The 19039-nt window shown below is 35.4% G+C and overlaps 1 protein-coding gene across 15 annotated transcripts in view; it reads left to right on the top strand.

The window, feature by feature from the left end:
* SYNE1 (spectrin repeat containing nuclear envelope protein 1) overlaps window positions 1–19039 on the top strand; it is a 280905-nt gene that overhangs the window by 156080 nt on the left and 105786 nt on the right. For all 15 annotated transcript variants that reach the window (XM_015858221.2, XM_015858220.2, XM_032443851.1 and 12 more), the window contains 14 exons: window positions 695–841; window positions 2445–2570; window positions 3992–4168; window positions 5880–6145; window positions 6665–8825; window positions 9348–9685; window positions 10357–10501; window positions 11027–11245; window positions 12083–12345; window positions 13383–13548; window positions 14206–14361; window positions 14849–15001; window positions 17074–17256; window positions 18705–18842. In XM_015858221.2, coding sequence (XP_015713707.2) covers window positions 695–841; window positions 2445–2570; window positions 3992–4168; window positions 5880–6145; window positions 6665–8825; window positions 9348–9685; window positions 10357–10501; window positions 11027–11245; window positions 12083–12345; window positions 13383–13548; window positions 14206–14361; window positions 14849–15001; window positions 17074–17256; window positions 18705–18842 — 4638 coding nt within the window. The remainder of the gene's footprint in view (window positions 1–694; window positions 842–2444; window positions 2571–3991; window positions 4169–5879; window positions 6146–6664; window positions 8826–9347; window positions 9686–10356; window positions 10502–11026; window positions 11246–12082; window positions 12346–13382; window positions 13549–14205; window positions 14362–14848; window positions 15002–17073; window positions 17257–18704; window positions 18843–19039) is intronic.

Below are 19039 nucleotides of genomic sequence, written 5' to 3'. Positions count from 1 at the left end.
GATGTTACCTTGAAGCCAGCATATGTATTAGCCAGAAGTTCCTAATCTGAACCTCCACAACCTCACTATGTTCAGATTACAGTAGCTTCTGTGCAGTCACAGACAAGAAAATAGAGGTATTCCTAATTCCAAACCTAGGGAGAAAATTATGCAGACACATAATAAGTAACTACTCGTAATTTTGTGCTAAGAAGTACTGTCTCTTAGTAAAACCAGAATATACAGATAAGAAGGGCTAGTTGGGTCATTTTGTTAATCTGTTAATCCAATTAGGAGATCAGACCAGCATAGTTTCAAATGCGAGAAACGGGGAAAAAGAAAGAAATAAAAAGAAAGAAAATAAAAATAATAATCATTAAAAAAATCTTATTAGTCAGATAGAATTGTAGAGATAGATAAAACTTCATAAAAGGTCAGTGGCAAAAATGATGAAGAAGAAATTTGAGAAAATGCTCTTCGTTTTCATCTCTATTTTCTCTTTTCAGAAGCCATGCCCTAAATACTGTCCATTTTATCCACAAATGAGCAAGGTGCTCATGATAAGCTTTCATCTCCTGGTACTTCTATGTACTAGAACTGAAATTACTACGGTCTTAACCATACTTTCCTTTCCTTTCCTATTTTTTTGTTTGTTTGTTTGTTTGTTTGTTTGAATGTTTGAAAATGTAATGAGCTTCCAAAATGTATATTTTAGGTGTACCAGAGTTTAGAACATGAACTCCAAAAGCATGTCAATCATCAAGATACCCTACAACAGTGCCAGACTTGGCTGTCTACAGTACAGTCAGAGCTAAAGCCAAGTACCTGGACACCTTTCAGCCTGGCAGATGCAGTTAAGCAGGTAAAAGTTCAGCATTTGAAAATGCTGTTATCCTTATTGAGGTGATTTCAGGTAAGAGCTCTATTTTAATAGAAATTCTCTCTAGCCTCCTCAAAGGTCTCTTTGTCTTGATTGTTTATTCCCATATCCAAAAGAAATATCTTGAGGGGAAAATAACCTTAGGTGAAGAATCACAGGATTTTTGTTAGCTCTTCTTACTGCTTGGAAATATGTTATTTGAAAACAGCTGGTTAATTAGATAACCAGGCTCAGATAATCTGTGGCTGTGTTCAGCAGAGATATTGTGTCGTTCTGCTTGTCTAATTTCCATTCTGTTTGCCTACTAATGCTCCTATATGAGATCTGGTTTCATAGTTCCATGGACACAGAGTCTGTTATCAGGCAACCAAAACAAGTTTTCTGTCTGAGTAAAGAACTGCTTCCAGCTCACATTAGTCATTAAGAAAGGCTTCTTTGTTTCTTTATTTATAGTAACATTCAAATTTGTACGTTGTTTTCAAATTGATCTGGTTGGATACTAAAAATGCTGAAATTGGATGTTTTCTCATCCACCATGTGGCTTAATTGAGACCTTGAAATACTGCAGATTTAAATTGTCCATTCCACCTTTATCTGATCACCTTTGGAAAGAATTTTACTGTCTTTTTGTTACTATTCACACTTGTCCAATACCTGAAATTATTGGGAGACAGTAACTAACTTCTCTTTTTTTAATCTGGACGAATTCATTTCCATCAGACTTCTCCAAATGCCATGTGCTCCAGCCTCATATACCCCAGCCTTTAGCTGAACTTGTAGCAGTTTGCCAATGCTTCTTCTGTGGAGAAAGAGGAAAACTGGACCCAATGCACCAGGCACAGCCTGATAAGTGTAAATATAGAACAATAGTCCCTTCAATCAGCTCTAACTTTCTTGCTAATGCAGTAATTCAGGGTTGCCACAAGAGCACACTGCTGTTATGTAACTTGTCTGCAAGAAACCACTACTGGTGGTCACACACCTTCCTCCCTGGTCTCTAGTTGCTATAGCTCAACTTGTCAGACTATCATTTTCATGTGTGATCACATTTCATTTTCATGTGTGATGAAGACGCTCTTCATATGGAGAGATTATCTTCTATGGACAGTGTCAAGAGGAAGAATCTTTAACAGAATAATGTTATCAGATCTTGTCAGTGATAGAAGTTGGGAGGTTGAGAAGGGTTCAGAGGATGTGGAGAAAGCATGGTTTGCCACTGAGTTGGATCCTCCATGAGGAGGATGCTGGAGAATTTAATAGATATAGGTAACATGACAATTTATAAATCAGATCAAGTTCTGCTTCTGATTCAGCTTGGGAAAGTAAGTCACCTTATTGAAACTTTATATGTATCAATCAAAAAACTTGTAGCTGCATGAGCTAAATAATGCTAGATGGATGATTATAATCAAGATTTTAAGAGTTATGCTTTTCTGTGTTTTTTATATTTTCTAGTTTAATGGTGCAGGTCTGCATTTCATGTCTTGGAAGAAATGAGCTAAATTAAAAACCGTATAACACATGATTTTAATAAAATATGATTTATTCCACAGTCTGAGTATATTTGGGGATTGTCTTCCTTCAGGTGAAACATTTCCGGGCTCTGCAGGAACAGGCAAATACATATTTGGATCTTTTGTGCTCCATGTGTGATCTGTCAGATGCCGCAGTAAAGAGTACAGCAACAGATATTCAACAAACAAAACAAATGGTACAAGATAATCACAAGAAACAGCTTTTAATCTTATTTAGAGCTTTAACTGCTTTGATCTGTCCTCTTTTAAAAGGTCATATTGGGTAATAGATTAAAGAAGGATGTTCTTACTTTCAGCTCCAGTACTTCATTTAGAAACAGCTTTATTCCTCTCTTTCTCTCTTTTTATTATTTTTTAATTAAGTATACACAGTGCTATCCTGGTTGTAATATAAAGAAAATGGACAAAGTATTCAAAACTCAGTTAAGTAGCATTACAAGGTATTGTCCAAAATTCACATAAATAACATGTTGAAGAAAATCTCATCCAAATTGTTTCCATAAAACAAAATTCAGTTTATTGTTCTCTTGCCAGTAAGTCATATGTATATACTTTAACATTACTATTTGTTCAACAGTGGACAGGTGAATAGGATATTCTAGCACATTCATAATAATTTTTATGATAGTTCGATTTAGAAATGTAAGTATTTTATCCAGAGCTTATGAATTTACAGAAGTGCACCTCAGTTTTAAGTTTCAGAGTACCTTAATGCTTTGTGTTAAAACAAAATCATAAACATTTGATATTACAAAACTTTATCATGAGAATTGCTCTTTTTAAAGTATGAGAAACTCTGTTATTCATGCATACACACAAGTCATCTAAAATGATTTATATACAGAATAAAAAACTAATACACATAGTAACAGCATTCTATTCTAGAGAAGAAAATTGTTCATATCCAAGTAGTCAATTGACAATAAGGCTGTCCAAATACTGAATAGCTTAAAAACTTAAGAATACAGTTCTTCTTTTATGTATATTGCAGTGGAGAACATTTAAGAAATCACAGACGTGGTAGTACTGAGTATATTAAACTGGTTGAATGTCTAAACCTCGGTGACTTCCTATGTGCGTTTAGAGTAAAAGAAGCTTTGTGACTATTGGTGTAAGGTGATTAATGAGCTCAAGCCTGATAGGCATTGTTCTTATTGGCATTTTACAAAAGGCACATAGGCAAAATAACTGCATGAGATAAATAAAGTATTTAAGTTTTTTGGGTTCTTTTTTGATCATTGTAAAGGCATATAGGACACAGTCCACCAGTAATCTTGGCATGCAATTGACTATAGTAAATTACACAGCTAATTTAAGCTTTAACAAAAGACTTAGAATACTGAAAACACACGCATAAGTATCTTTGCTTCACTCAAGGGTCATTTTTCTCACAGCTTTCCTTGTGTAGGACTGATTTTTATGACTTTTGAAAGTTGAGTCTATTTCTGAATAATATTAGACCTTTCAGAAGCTAGTGAAGGAATTTGCTGTGACTACAGTATTGTGCTTGAAGAAAGACTGTTATTCATCCTCCAGTCTCCAAAAATATCTGCGTTAAAGCAATCCTACTTTTTTTTTTTTTTTTTTATTCTGCTAGATTGAGCAACAGATAATGCACTCACAGTATTTGGCTCAAGGTTGGGAAGAGATAAAACAATCGAAGGCTGAGCTCTGGATATATTTCCAGGATGCAGATCAACAGCTACAGAATTTGAAAAGGAGACGCTCAGAGTTGGAGCTAAATATTGCCCAGAATATGGTACTCCAAGTTAAGGTAAGGAGGCTTCAAGATAAAAACAGAGTGTAAGGTAGAAGTTCACCTGATAGTTTATTTAATTGCAGTGCACATATAATTGATAATATGTTCTAAGAAAGAACACAGAAGAGAGAGGAAAGAGTTTCCTTACTGATGCTACATTTTGACATAGAAAGCAATGCAGAATGCTATGATATTTTTCTCTTTTGTTTTCTGTTTTTGTTGTTGTTGCTGTTGTTTGTTTTTCTTAAACAGCCTACAGTTGTTAGCCTACTGTTTTGATTTACCTTCACTTTTAATAGGCTGGTTGCAGACTGTCATGAATCTGAAGGTAAGATCTGCAACTTGTGCTTACTAAGTTCTTTGATTCAAATACTTATAAGTTAGCTAGATCCATTTCAGAAGCAATTGAAGTATCATTCAATTTTGCTGCACTCTGAAAAGCACTGGAGAAGAGACATAATAGAAACGCAAATTAACTTACTGTTAGTTGTGAGATGAATTCAGATCCTCGCTAATTCATTTACAGAATACATGATTTCCACGGCTATTTTGCACACATCTCAAACATCATTAAAGTAACAAGAAGAAAGAGAAAAGCAAAATATTTTTGGATAAGTAAATAAACACAGATTTTGCATTTTAAGACTGGATTTTTCTTGTGTTCTTTTCTGATGTGCCAGGAATTGGGTGAATTCCTGTCCTAAAGAAGTGTTTGAACAAAGTTGTAAACCTTGAAATCATCTCAGCACAATGTTGTCTATATCCTGCTACACTAACAGGAGTCAGTATAGAGACAGGAATCTGTACTTCTTCACTATCTTAGTCAGTTTTATTATGAGCAACAGGCACCATCTGTAACATCTGAAATTATTCAGTCTGTATTTTTCCCATGTATTTACCTTGATATAGGAAGATGCCTAGATCAATTTGATGAAGTCACACAGAAAGAGTTAGAGGTGGACAGTAACATCTTTTCCCCAGAAGCCCCCAATCCCTCAGTGAAAAATTATCAACCCAGCAAAGTGCCGGAGCTGTATGTGTTTAGTTACAGGTTTTGTAACTGGAATTTGGGAAAAGATTATCTTCACTCCCAACAGTGAATAAATGCCAAAGAACATCTGATTAATTTTAGTTGTCAGTATATTCTGTATTTTCATATTGAGTTCTTTGTGACTTGTTGTTCAGTAAAAAAAATGTTTTTGTATATAAGCGCTTTTGTATAGTGGAGTTAATTAATTTGAATAATTAATTCAATATTAAATATTAATTTGAACAGTGATCATAGCAATTAGAGAAACAAAACAAAGTATGGATATGGAAACGGCTGACTCATGGACTCTTTTCCCAGTTTTAGTCTGTAATAAAAAAGGAAAGAAATGAGCTAGAAACTCTTCTAGTAAAATGAATTCTCATGAGATTGCAATTATCTTGTATTTTATCATGTAGGTGGAATGAGTGCCAGTCCAGGAGCCTGGCTGGCAAAGTGTGATTTTGTTGTGATTTCTTTTTATCACTGGTAACTGCTCTGGTTTGCTGTCCTTACATGAGAAGATGGAGAGGAAGTTTGGGGAAGAGGAGAAGGAACTTTTTCCAATGAACATTATTGCAACATTTACCTGGGCAGATAATTGGTACTAACACAATTTATTTATTTCAGAGTTTTTATTTAAACTTCATTGTGTCATTTACAGTAAGTGCCATTGTATTGGCACTGTATCTTTTTCAGGAATTCAGTCAGAAGCTACAGTCTAAGCAGTCAGCTCTTAATTCAGTGACTGAGAAGATAAATAAACTAACCCAAGGACAGGAGTCACCTGAACACAAGGAAATTGGACAGTTGAGCAATCAGTGGCTGGATCTCTGCCTTCAAGCACACAGTTTGCTCATACAGAGGGAGGAAGATCTGCAGAGAACAGTGGATTACCATGATCGTATGAATGTAGTTGAAGTTTTCTTGGAGAAGCTCACGAAAGAGTGGGACAACTTGGCTAGGTAAAACAAGGGGTAGCAAGGAGTACATTTACACTGAAAGAGCAGATTACAATGTGTAAATTACTTGTATTGAGTTTGAGGAGCTACATCTTCCATCTTTGTTTTTAAGATCCCATGCGGGAGTATAGTATTTTCTAGTACAACAGGCATTTATATTTTGTTTGAATGTTTCATTTATCTTTCTTGCCAGTATTACATTAAAGCTTAGTTACTCCTACTGAATAAGTGCAGATGCTTTTAAAATAAACACACAGGATGTGCGTAAAATTGTAGGAGTTTACTACTGCTATTACTTGAGTTGCTGATGACCATGTTGCCAATGAAAGAAAAAAATTAAAAAAGTTAAACTTTTTAAAAAATATTTGAAGCTGTTATCTTCAAATGAATCTGAAAAGTGCAGGTATTTGTATCATATTGATTTCAGTATGTAATGGGCTCATAATTCATCCTTGCCTCTTTTAAAACTGTCCTGAGGTAGAATCTGATCATTAATTTCTGTTTTGTCCATTCTGATAACAGATCTGATGCTGAAAGCACAAATGTGCACCTTGAAGCTTTGCAAAAATTGGCAGTAACACTTCAAGAGAGGAGATTTGCTCTGGAAGATTTGAAAGATCAGAAACAGAAGATGGTGGAACATCTGAATCTTGATGACAAAGAATTAGTAAAGGAGCAATTTGGTCATTTTGAGCAACGCTGGACTCAGCTGGAGGAACTTGTGAAAAGAAAAATTCAAATTTCTGTTTCAACCTTAGAAGAGCTTAGTTTGGTTCATTCCAAACTTCAGGAACTAATGGAATGGGCAGAAGAGCAGCAGCCTAGTATTTCAGAGGCACTTAAACACAGCCCTCCTCCAGATTTGGCTCAGAGTCTTCTCATGGATCATCTTACCATTTGTAGTGAGCTTGAAGCTAAACAGCTTGTTCTGAAGACAGTGTTGAAAGATGCTGAGAGGGTGATGACCAGCTTAGGGCTCAATGAAAGACAGGAGCTACAGAAAGCACTTTTTGATGCACAGCATCATGTAGATTGTCTCAGTGATCTAGTTGGCCAGAGGAGAAAGCACCTGAATAAAGCACTGTCTGAAAAAACACAGTTTCTCATGGCAGTCTTCCAGGCTACCAACCAAATTCATCAACATGAGAAGAAGGTAACATTTCCAGAGCATATCTGTCTGTTGCCAGAAGATGTGAACAAACAGATCAGGACTTGTAAGAATGCCCAAGCTAGCCTGAAAGCCTATCAAAATGAAATCACTGGGTTGTGGGCTCAAGGAAGGGATTTAATGAAAGAAGCAACGGAACAAGAAAAGAGTGAAGTGTTAGGAAAATTGCAAGAACTACAGAATATATATGACACTGTTTTACAAAAGTGTACCCAGAGATTGTTAGAACTGGAGAAAAATATAGTTTCTAGGAAATATTTCAAAGAAGATTTAGATAAGGCTTGCCATTGGCTAAAGCAAGCTGATATTGTCACATTCCCAGAAGTTAATGTAATGAATAGTAACTCTGAACTGTACACGCAGTTGTCCAAGTATCAACAGATTCTTGAGCAGTCTCCCGAATATGAAAATCTCCTGCTTAGTCTGCAAAGACATGGCCAAGAAATCCTACCATCGCTTAATGAAGTGGATCATTCTTATCTGGATGAAAAACTTAATATTCTCCCTCAGCAATTCAACACTGTCACTTCTCTGGCAAAAGATAAATTCTATAAAGTTCAGGAAGCGATTTATGCTAGAAAAGAATATACCTCTTTGATTGAGTTGACAACTAAAGCCTTGACTGAGCTAGACGATCAGTTTATTAATATGGACAAAGCTCCAACTGCTGTTTTAGCCAAAGAAGTTGTGTCACTCCAGCAGGCCTACAGAGACCTCCTAGGTGAAGTGATGAGCCTTGGTGCAGCAGTGGATGAACTAAACCAGAAGAAGGAGGCCTTTCGAAGCACTGGCCAGCCATGGCAACCAGATGAAATGTTAAAACTTGTCACATTATATCACAAGCTGAAGAGGCAAATAGAACAGAAAATCAACCTGTTAGAAGACACAATAGAAGCATGTCAAGAACATGAGGAAATGTGTATGCAGCTTGAGGCACAGTTAGAGGCAGTGAAAAATGAACAAATTAAGGTAAATGAAGAAATGCTTCCAATAGAAGAAAAGCTGAAAATATACCATTCTCTGGTGGGCAGCTTGCAAGATTCAGGGAGTCTTCTGAAGCGAATAACTGAGCATATAGAAACCCTTTCTCCCCAGCTTGATCCAACTGCACGTGAAACAACAAATCATCAGGTGCTGTCTTGGCAAGACAAACTAAAGAATTTGCATGCTGCCATTGGTGACACAGTGATGGACTGTGAGAATAGACTTGTGCAAAGCATAGACTTCCAGACAGAAATCTGCCGCTCACTTGACTGGCTGAGATGGGTGAAAACAGAACTTAATGGAAAATTAAGTTTGGATCTGAAACTGCAAAGCATCCAAGAAGAAATCCGAAAGGTTCAGATACATCAGGAAGAAGTACAGTCAAGCCTGAGAGTAATGAATGCACTGAGCAATAAAGAGAAAGAGAGATATATGAAAGCAAAGGAGCTGATACCTGTTGATCTTGAAAACACTCTTGCTGAGCTGACAGAACTAGATGATGAAGTTCAAGAGTCTATACACATGAGACAGGTTAGTGAATATTCAGTATCATTAGTTTCCTACTCATGAAGCTGAAAACTATAGCTCTGAGGCCTGATGCTTATAATCTGCATGAAAAGATTGATTTTAATAATCCTGCTGGTTTTTAAAAAAAATTTAGATTGTGATCTGCTGCTGTTGTTGATTGAAAGATCAGTAAGAGTTCCTTGAGACGACTATATACTTAGACACAGAAGTGTAGGCTCACTCAAAACATACTTCCATCTGATCTCCCCCACACCTATTAGATGTAGTGCAAAGAAAAGAAAACAAGCCTCTCCATGGCAATCAGCACTGGTGCAAGCATGTTCTGCAGCAGGACATGGGACTGCAGCACGTGTGGGAGGCCTGCAATCAAAGAAACCCCAGGGTGAGGAAGGAGATGCCAGGAGCTACCAGGAGTCCTCAGCCCTTTTGAGAGTGGCTTAGGAAGCATGAGCACAGCCAGGATATATTTCTTGGTATTGTGATTTTTTTGTCTGTTACTGTATTTAATTTTCACTTTTATTTCAGGCTACCTTGGATAAATTATATAGCCTTTGCCAAAGATATTACCAATTGATTCAGATAACAAATGACTGGCTTGAGGATGCTCAGGAGTTTCTGCATTTAACAAGAAATGGTCTTGATGTTGAGAACTCCGAGGGGAACCTAGGGAACCACATTGAATTTTTCAGCACAGAAAGTCAGTTCAGCAATAATTTGAAGGAGTTACAGGGCCTGGTATCTGAGCTGGAGCCCTTTATACATGCCACAGCAAGAGAGCAGCTCATGCAGAATCTAGCTTCATTGGAAGAAAAGGGCAAAGGGACAAAGCAGGAAGCCAAAACTCAGCAAGAACGGTTGCAAAGGTATAGTTTTCTTTTTTTCTTCCATTTTGTTAGTGCTTTTTTCTTTTTTTTTTCTTTTTTTTCCTTTATGTTAGTGATGAAAGAAACATGTCCCTTATATATATCCCATATACTTGTTTAGTTTCTACTGGAGTTTTGTACAATGTGTTACTGATGACTGAAGTGGATACCATGATTCAGAACTCTTGGATTCTGATTTCTCTTTTAACACTGACTAGAGATATGATCCTGAGGTATGATAGAGTTCTAAGAAGCTTAGTAAAGCATGAAGAAGCTAAGCAGAAAATGGTTATATATTAATTCATATGGCATAAGAACCATGGAGGAGCAAATGAAATTGAAGTAGACATTTTGAACTACAAATGAATATCCTTTTTAACAAGCATTACTATGTTACTTATTATTCCAGAATGTTCAGGATACCAAAAGTTTGGAAGGGTTTGAAACACAACCTAGACAAAGTCACTGCAGAAAAGTGCATCAGAGGCTATTAAATGCAAAGCTAGGAGTACAGTTTTTGGTTATCTCTGAGGCACAGTTGGAAATCAACAGTATATATTTTTGTATGTGTGTTCTTTCCCAATAGTCTCCCTTTTTCTTGGGAAAAAAAAAAAAAAAAAGAGGTTTTATTTTACATTAAATTGTTCTTTCTGGTACTGCATTTATTCAAGGTGTGCTTCTGAGTGGCAGGAGTATCAGACAGCACGACAGAAGGTCATTGAAGTGATGAATGAGGCTGAGAAAAAATTATCTGAATTCTCAGTAGCTAAAGCTGCTTCTTCTCATGAAGCAGAAGAGAAGTTGCAAATACATAAGGTAAGGTGCTGAAAATTATATGAAATCATTTCCCTTCAGTTAAAAATGAATGTTTTTTCTGGAGGTCCTGCCCCAGGGAAACCTGAAGGTGAGTTTTTACATCTTTTCCTGTAGTGTTTAAGTGTTAGAGTATGTAAAGAACTGTTTTATGCATCTTTGTTCATTTATTTTCAATTTTAGACTCTAATAGTAGAGGTTACAAGCTTTGCTATGAAAAGGTTTCTGAGTATGTTTCCTATCGTTTTGAGGTATTAGCAAGGAATAGAAAATCTGATTACGTCAAATTTCAGCTGTTTCCAGAGGTTTTCATTCTGGAGCAAGTCGCTCGGATTGTTGTAGCTAATATGTTATACACACAAAATAAAGTGGAACTTAACCAAGTCACTCAATGCAGTGAGTGACTTTTTTATCTACATTGGATGGAAGTGGCTCATCCTGCGTGTCGAAAAGTTACAAATTATATTGTTTTGTTTTTTTTTTTTAAAAAAAGCAAAAAACATAATGTCCATTTTTTTTATTTTTCAGACTCTTGTTTCTGTAGTAAATTCTTTCCATGAAAAGATCACAGCTCTTGAAGAAAAGGCCTCACAGCTGGAAAAAGTTAGTAACGATGCCAGCAAGGCAACTGTAAGTAGATCAATGACAACGGTTTGGCAGCGCTGGACACGGCTCCGGAATGTTGCCCAAGAACAAGAGAAAATTTTGGAAGATGCAGTACAGGAATGGAAGGGGCTTAATGATAAGGTAACTTCTTGTCTTTGTAACTCCTCAGTTTCTAACTGTACATAGGATTTTGCTCCTTACATTGGCCTTCACAAGCACTGAGTACATATCAAAACAAAATCTTGTGAAACAAAGAAGATAATTTTATTTCTAAGAAATTTATGATTGAAATAGCTGAGAGCAGGAATCACAGTCATTTCACCAAAGAAAACCCAGCAACTCAGCATAGAAGACTTAGGATTAAAATCACTGCCTTGCACCATTTAGAATCCAGCATCTGCACCATTCTTTTATATGGGAACATGTTTACTAAATACAGTTTTTTTTCTGATGGTTCTTTAGGGGTTTTTTTTGTTTGTTTGTTTTTTTATTATTTCCTGAAAAGGATGAAGCTGCTAATTTTAAGTTTGGGCACTGATGTCTTCGCTTGTCAGTGCTCTGGTCACATCACTCTTTTTTCCTAAAATCTTACTTGAATCTTTTCATCTGTCATTGTCCATTATTTTATGCTCAGATTACAAGATCTTTGGGAATGAGAAGGATCTTTCAGTTAAATGTATGGCTCGTGCCAAACAGGGTCTGCTGTGGACTAAAGATCTAGCTCCTATGGCAATAAAGATAATAAATAATAAAAAACAGGAGGATAAACTTATCACAAGAGACCTTTAGAAAGTCTAGTAGTAAAGAGTTTAGGTTACCTAGCTATAGCTAGCAGCATTGGGGAACAGATTTAGGTCTTCTATAGAGACAGTTGCATCAGCCTTATACCACAAATGTTCTGTGGCATCTCAACATATATCAGAAGGCATAGAATCATTTGGTATCAGTTGTAGTAAGAGACTGTATCTCTTTGTGTAGATTCAGAAAGCTACTATAGTGGTAGATCAACTACAAGATCGTTTGCCAGAAAGCTCAGTCGAAAAAGCATCTAAAACTGAGCTCCTGGAACTCCTGGATTACCACAGCAGCTTCCTTCTGGAAGTGGAGCACCAGCTATCATCTTTGGGTCTGCTCAAACAGCATGCTCTTAATATGCTTCAGGATGTGGAAATAAAGCCTCTGTCTCAGGAAGAAGTACCAGTCATGCAAGAAGTCAAAGCAATGCAAGATCGATGCCACAAGTAAGGCATTTTTTTAATTTTTTTTTTTTTTTTTGAGTTTCACTAGAAAAGTACTAACTTAAAATTAATTCAATAATAACAGTTCACTCATTATTTTTATTATCACTAAATATTACACAATTAAATTTTATTATATTTAAGGTAAGCGTAAGTTAAAATTTAAATAAACTTTAATTAATTTGGAAATATAGTTTTACTGTTATTTTTTATTTCCATCATCCATGAGTATATATTGTAGAGTATGTAATTCCTGCCTTGCTTTAATAATGGGAACTTATGTAAGAATAGCATAAACTACATTGGAGTTATAACTGATTTTAAGCACTTCCATTGCATCTCACCTTTAATAGTGACCATTCAACTTTTTGTATCGTAAGTTTGTGTTAGTTTGTCACTTTGTTTCTCCTATTTAAAGCACTTCATTTGAAAAAGTAGGCATGCTTTGAATTTTGCAGGGGGATTTAGCACCTGGGCAAATAGAATGTGTCTTAATTATACCCTGTTCATAAATATATGAATATTTATATAATTCTAAAGTGTTTATCTACCATGTAAACCAGGAAGCTTTATAGCTAAGGTTCAGGGTTTTAGATTACAGAAATCCACATCTGAGCCAGTTAATTCTTACTGCCTAGTTAGTGAAGGAGTATGGACAAGTTTCTAGCCTATTTTAGAAGTTTTGTTTTTTTTTGGAATGACTACAAATCATTCTTAATTATGCCCTAAAATTACCTGTTTCCTCCATTGGCAATACAGATACCCTGTAATGGTGAGCTCAGGTGTAGATGTCTGTATGATAAACATTTACAGTAAACATAGATGTCAAAATACATAAAACTGCTAATTAAAAGGATTGAACTGAGGAATAAATGTGAGAGATGTGTCTGCTTCTCTAGGTGGCTACACTGCTCTCTTTTTTATTGATTTTAATCTGGGGATGTTAATCATTCTTTTCATTATTACGTAATTTTGACAAAGGAATCTGTTTAATTGAATCCTTAAGTCTTCACAAATAGTCATTGTTTCTGTTTCTAAAGTATGCAGCAGAAAGTGAAAAAAAGTGTAAAGCTCGTGAAACAGGAGCTGAAAGAACGTGAGGAGGTTGAAGCACAATTAAATGTTGTGAAGACTTGGATCCAGGAAACAAAAGAATATTTATTAAACCCTGATGTGGAAGTGGATACTCAGCTTCAGGAGCTGAAGGTATATCAAATCTGTCAATTTCTTAATTACAGTGTTTCTAGTATATCTTCATAATCGAGTAGAGAGTATTAATCAGTTCCAAATGACCATCAATTCAAATTAGATGAAAATAGTTAAATTTTGAGTAAGCCACCAAAAAAAAAAAAAAAAAGAAATCATAAAAGTAGGCCGTAATATCTTACTTTCAAGATATTTAAGATACATTTAAATATTTGTATTTATGCAATTTTACATATCTAGCATATAGTTCATTTTATTTTATGAACTAATTTAAAATATGAAGGAACGATAGAGTGTGAATGGGCAGAACATGGCATCTCTTTTCCATGTCAGATCTCTTGGGAGAAACAAAAGCAACTAAATTACCTCCATATACTGGAGGTGCTGAAAACTTGATGTTTTCCACATACAGATGACATACTGGAACAGAGGACTGGACCAGAAAATCATAAGTGAGAATCCAGGGAATCTCAACATAGAATTATTTATATGAACTAATTAAAAGTAAACAAACAAACAACAACAACAACAACAAATAAAAATCTTGGAAGCAATTAGCTTTGTTGTAACCTGCAAGTAATATCTTTTGCTTATGCAGCTTATGCAGACATAATTATTTTCCTACTGTTCCTAACAATGTTGTTTTTCTGTGATTAGTCTCTCCTCTGTGAAGTAACTACTCATCGGCAGGCTGTTGAAAAAATGGCTGAACAACAACAGAATAAGTACTTGGGGCTTTATACAATTTTGCCTTCTGAACTCTCTCTTCATTTGGCAGAAGTTGGGCTGGCCCTTGTTACTGTACAAGATCAGGTAAAATGTAGTAGATAACACTGTTACAGAATCACTGCATTTTTTCAGTTGGTCATCTGGTCCAACCCCATTTGCTCAAGCAGAGACACCCAGAGCAGGTTGCCCAGGGACATGTCCAGATAGCTTTTCAAGATCTGCTGTGAGGGAGACTCCAAATCTTGGGCAGCATGACCGCTAGTGCGGTCACCTGCATAATACACAAGTGCATCTGGGTATTCTGAGGGAACTCCTGTGTTCCATTTTGTGTCCATTGCCTCTTATCTCTGCACTGGTCACCACTGAAGAGAGTCTGGCTCCCATTACAGATGTAAGGCCCTTCTTTACGCTTCTTAACTTTGCAATGTGTTGTATCTGAGCATGGTCAAAGTGTGATTAATTTTATTATCTACTTACTTCAACAAAATAAAATTAAGTTACTTTCAATATGAAAGTCAACTTCCTTTCAGGAGGAGAATTTTCTAGTTACTGAATTTCTAATTTTTGACAGATTCAAGCCAAAGAAAAAGAAACTGGGCATATCAAAACACTGAATCAAGAGTTTGGACAGAGAATTCAGGGGATAGCGAATGAATTAAATGCAATTCTTTCCAAACTGAAAAGGAAAACAAATGATATAGTACAAGCTAAACTTGAACAAAAGGTAAGAATAAGATTTCCTTAAATAGTTACACCAAAAACTCTTCTGAACTGAGAATTTGTACCAATTTTATATTTGCAAAGATCTTAGATATTTTTATTTTATTATGTAGTTCAGTGGAATGTACAGAACTACAACTTTGCAAACTAGCCTATTCAGGGTATAATTAGCCCATGAGGGTACGACAAGAGGGGCGTATTTGAGAGTAAAAGAGCATGCAATTCTCTCTAAATAAAGCATGTATGAATGCAATCTGAAGAAGCCCAAGAGGATTCCAAACTACTCCTAAAAGACCACTCTTTTCAGTCCATCTTTACAGTTGATAAATAGATTTTCACTTAATGAAAAATTTAACTTCTTAGTTGATCTCACATAATGTGGTGTACTCGTGAAGTTAAGTACTAATTGAGCAGTTAAGGGGAAATGCAAAGGACTCTGTTATTTTTTGGGGGTCCTCTGAATTTTAGTACTAGTCATAAAAACTCATCTCTACTGAGGCATAATGGCCAAGTGGGAATGATGTGTGAGAGTAAACTTCATCTTTGTTTTCTTGAATGTTGTGTATTTCTGTTTGTTTCTTTTTGCTGTAGATGGAAGGGAGACTGGGCAGGGGAAGTGGCTGTGGCTTCTTTTGTTTTTGTCTCTTAACTAGTTAAAGATAAGCTTGACTAAGTTACTGTGTGAAAGTAATCAAAGCATACCAAATAGGAGAAGACTTGGTATGTCTGGTGTATCATAAATTACCTGCTTGTTTTCATAGGTTATTAGCAACACATCTGAAGTGCTGTTTGCTTTCTAGTACATGTCACTGAACTGCCTCCCGTTAAAACTGGTAAACCCTTGATCCCCAAATTCTAACAGAAGGCCAATTAAATGTATTTTCCAATGTTCCACAGACAAAACCTCTATTTTGAGATTTGAGTCACCAGAGATTTAGTAAAGTTTCTGTAACTACACAACAGTTCTCAGATGCTATTTCTGAGATTGGGTTGGCTTTGGTCACAGTATTAAATATTTTTTGTATTAAAACTGAAACTAAAATCCCTATGACCCAAATCAGATATATCTGTCCCTCACTTTCAAGCACTGTAGAAATTCTTTTTCTTTATTCTAAATATATGGACATATAGTTATGCCTGTCTGAGATATGTATGTTATTGTTTTTAAATGTGTAGATCATAGTATCGTTATATCTGCACATAGATAGTTATGTTTTTAAGGTGTGATGGTATTAGTACAATAATAGTTATTTATCACAAATGATCAAACAGTTGATCATAAATTACAATCTAATGTGTTTCTGTCAGGACAGTCCTAACCAAATCAGTTTAAAGCACTTGCGGCTAGATTAGAGTTCAGTTCTGAATCAGTTATTGCCTGATGATTGTAATTTATATTTCTAAAAATAATTGTCAAGTGTTTGATGGGAATTACTTTACAGAAGTGATGAATCATTAATACCTTAGGCATAAAAAGAAAGACAAAAACCCTACACCACAAAAAACAATAACAAATATTCATCAGTTTGAGAACTATTGATAACCTATTAGATTACAACAGAAACTTCGTAATTGTGGTAGGAAAATCTGATTTAAAAATCTGTTTCTACTGAAATGGTCTGTTTTCATCCAGACTGCACCTTTGTCTGCATCAAGCTATGAAAACACTAAAGTTTTCATAATGCATTCTTGAGTAATTACTAATTTCTGAGTTTGTAAGCATAACAAGACCCTTTCATATAAACAAAAATCTTTGTCATGGCAATGTGTGCTGACCATTCACTTCATCCAAGAACAGTTGACATCACTCTGAATTGACTCAGTCTTTTAATATAGTAAGGAAAATGGTTATCTATTTCATCCAAGTCAGAGAGGAAAAACTAGTGGCACACATTTAAGAGATGACCAAACACCCTGCTGTTCTGCCTTCCTGCTTAGAGTTGCTGATTTGCAGCCAGAATAAAGATGCAATAAATCATGGAAACTTAGGACAGGATGTAAGAGTCTCATGTAGGACTAGAAGCAATCAACCAGAAAGCTCCCTGTCTCACTTATTTTCTTGTTTATTCTTTCTAGATTCTTGGTGAAGAGTTGGACAGCTGTAACATAAAGTTACTGGAATTAGATGCATCAATCCAGGAGTTTTCAGAACAGAACATACCCTTGGCTAAGCAGCTGGCTAACAGAGTAGGGAAACTCACTGCACTGCACCAACAGACCATACGGCAGGCTGAGTACAGAGCAACCAAGCTCAGTCAGGTATGGTCTAACTTCTTTACTGTCATTTCTTTTGGAAGCAGAAAGTGCATTAAAAAGTTCTCATTTATTCTCCCTTAGTTATGTAAGGAGATACATTCCTTGGTACATCTGCCTATTTTTATTCAGGGTTTGTGTAACACAGCAGAGAGGAACACAGATTGGTGTCAGATAAGGAGGGTGGAATAACTCTATATGGTGCTGATTTAACATCTTCTAACATGAAGCATCTGATGATTGGTTCTTATGGTGCCCTGAAAAAATGTTGGTTCTTCCTACAAAATTCAACATGTCAGGAATTAATATATTATTTCACTTTTCAGGGTCTCTGCCTTATCACTGTTAATTATATTTGCTTCCTTTCAAAGGGAAAGAAAAAAATTTATTTTGGTCACTGTAGAGGGAGAATATCCATCAGTATATACAATGAAAATTGTAGATACAAAGGCATTGATAATACATGATCTTTCTCCACTTAACTATTCACAAAGTTTTTTTTCCCTGCTGTCGTCAGGGTTCAGTACTTGGAATCCTTTATGTACTTTTGCTAAATGTCACTATCAAAAAATAGTTGAAATAAAAGCAAAGAAAGGCAATTTGTATGATTCTACCATTAATACTTTGATAATTTATGAGTTCTTTGTTCTGCATGCATGAGTAAGCTTCAGTTACTTCTGAAAACTTGATATATAAGAACAGATAGAAAATTACTATCAATGTATGAATTCCATCAGGGTACTTGATGAAGGAGTTTATGGATATTTTTTTTCAGCACCATGAAATCTGCTTCCCATTAAAAACAATTAAAAAGTTACAGCAAATATTACATGCATATGCAGAATTATAGTTTAATGCAGTCCATTCCTCATACAGAACAAATGCCTGAAAATAAGTGAAATTAATCCTGTTAGAAATACAGATATGTGCTATACAAAAATTAGGTGAATCAGAGTAGAGCATCTTTTGTCTTGTACCTCAAAACAAGTACAACTTTTCTCTTTTTGGAAATATGACAGCCTGGGTGGATGAAGCATGTTTTAAATAAAAGTTATTTAGAAAGCTGCATGGTAAGACAAAAAGAAGGATATGGAATGACGTAAAAGAGGCTTGCAGTGAGTCACAAGCTGAGACAAGGTTTTTTTCAAACTTATTTGTAAGGCTGAAATGTGTGCAGGAAACATTCTATCTAGTGATGCAGGTGAATATCAGTGCATTCTCCCACTGTGACCTGAGTTTTTGTAGTGCTATTTTTCTTGAAAAATAGATAAGCTTATTGCTAAAAGCAAACCTTTTTTAACTTCATAAGTTCATAGTCAACAGTAATTAAAAGTTGTTAAAATGATCCCCAAATTCAAAAAGAGTAAATGAAATGAACACATTTTTCATTCTCTAAGAATTGTACAGAATTACATCCTATACATAAGAGGTGCATTTTTTTCTTTTATGTCCAGGCTACTTCGCATTTGGAAGAATACAATGAGATGCTGGAGTTCATACTGAAATGGATTGAGAAAGCAAATATCTTAGTGCATGGTAGTATAACATGGAATTCTTCCTCTCAGCTTCGTGATCAATTTAAAGCCTACCAGGTGATTATACTAGCTACTACATTTAATGGAAGTGTATAGAAGACCCTAATATTTATCTCATATACTTTTCCTTATTTCCTTAATGAAAAAAAAAAAAAAAAAAGTAAAAATATTCTGCTACTCTGACTTGTCCTCCAAGTCTTAAACATGATTTATTTCTTCTGTATAATTGTTTTTGAAGACTGAAATAAGAATAC

Source organism: Coturnix japonica, chromosome 3 (assembly GCF_001577835.2).
Source record: "Coturnix japonica isolate 7356 chromosome 3, Coturnix japonica 2.1, whole genome shotgun sequence".
NCBI lineage: Eukaryota > Metazoa > Chordata > Aves > Galliformes > Phasianidae > Coturnix > Coturnix japonica.
Note: the sequence above shows the minus strand (reverse complement) of the source record. Positions and strands in the feature narration are given on the sequence as shown.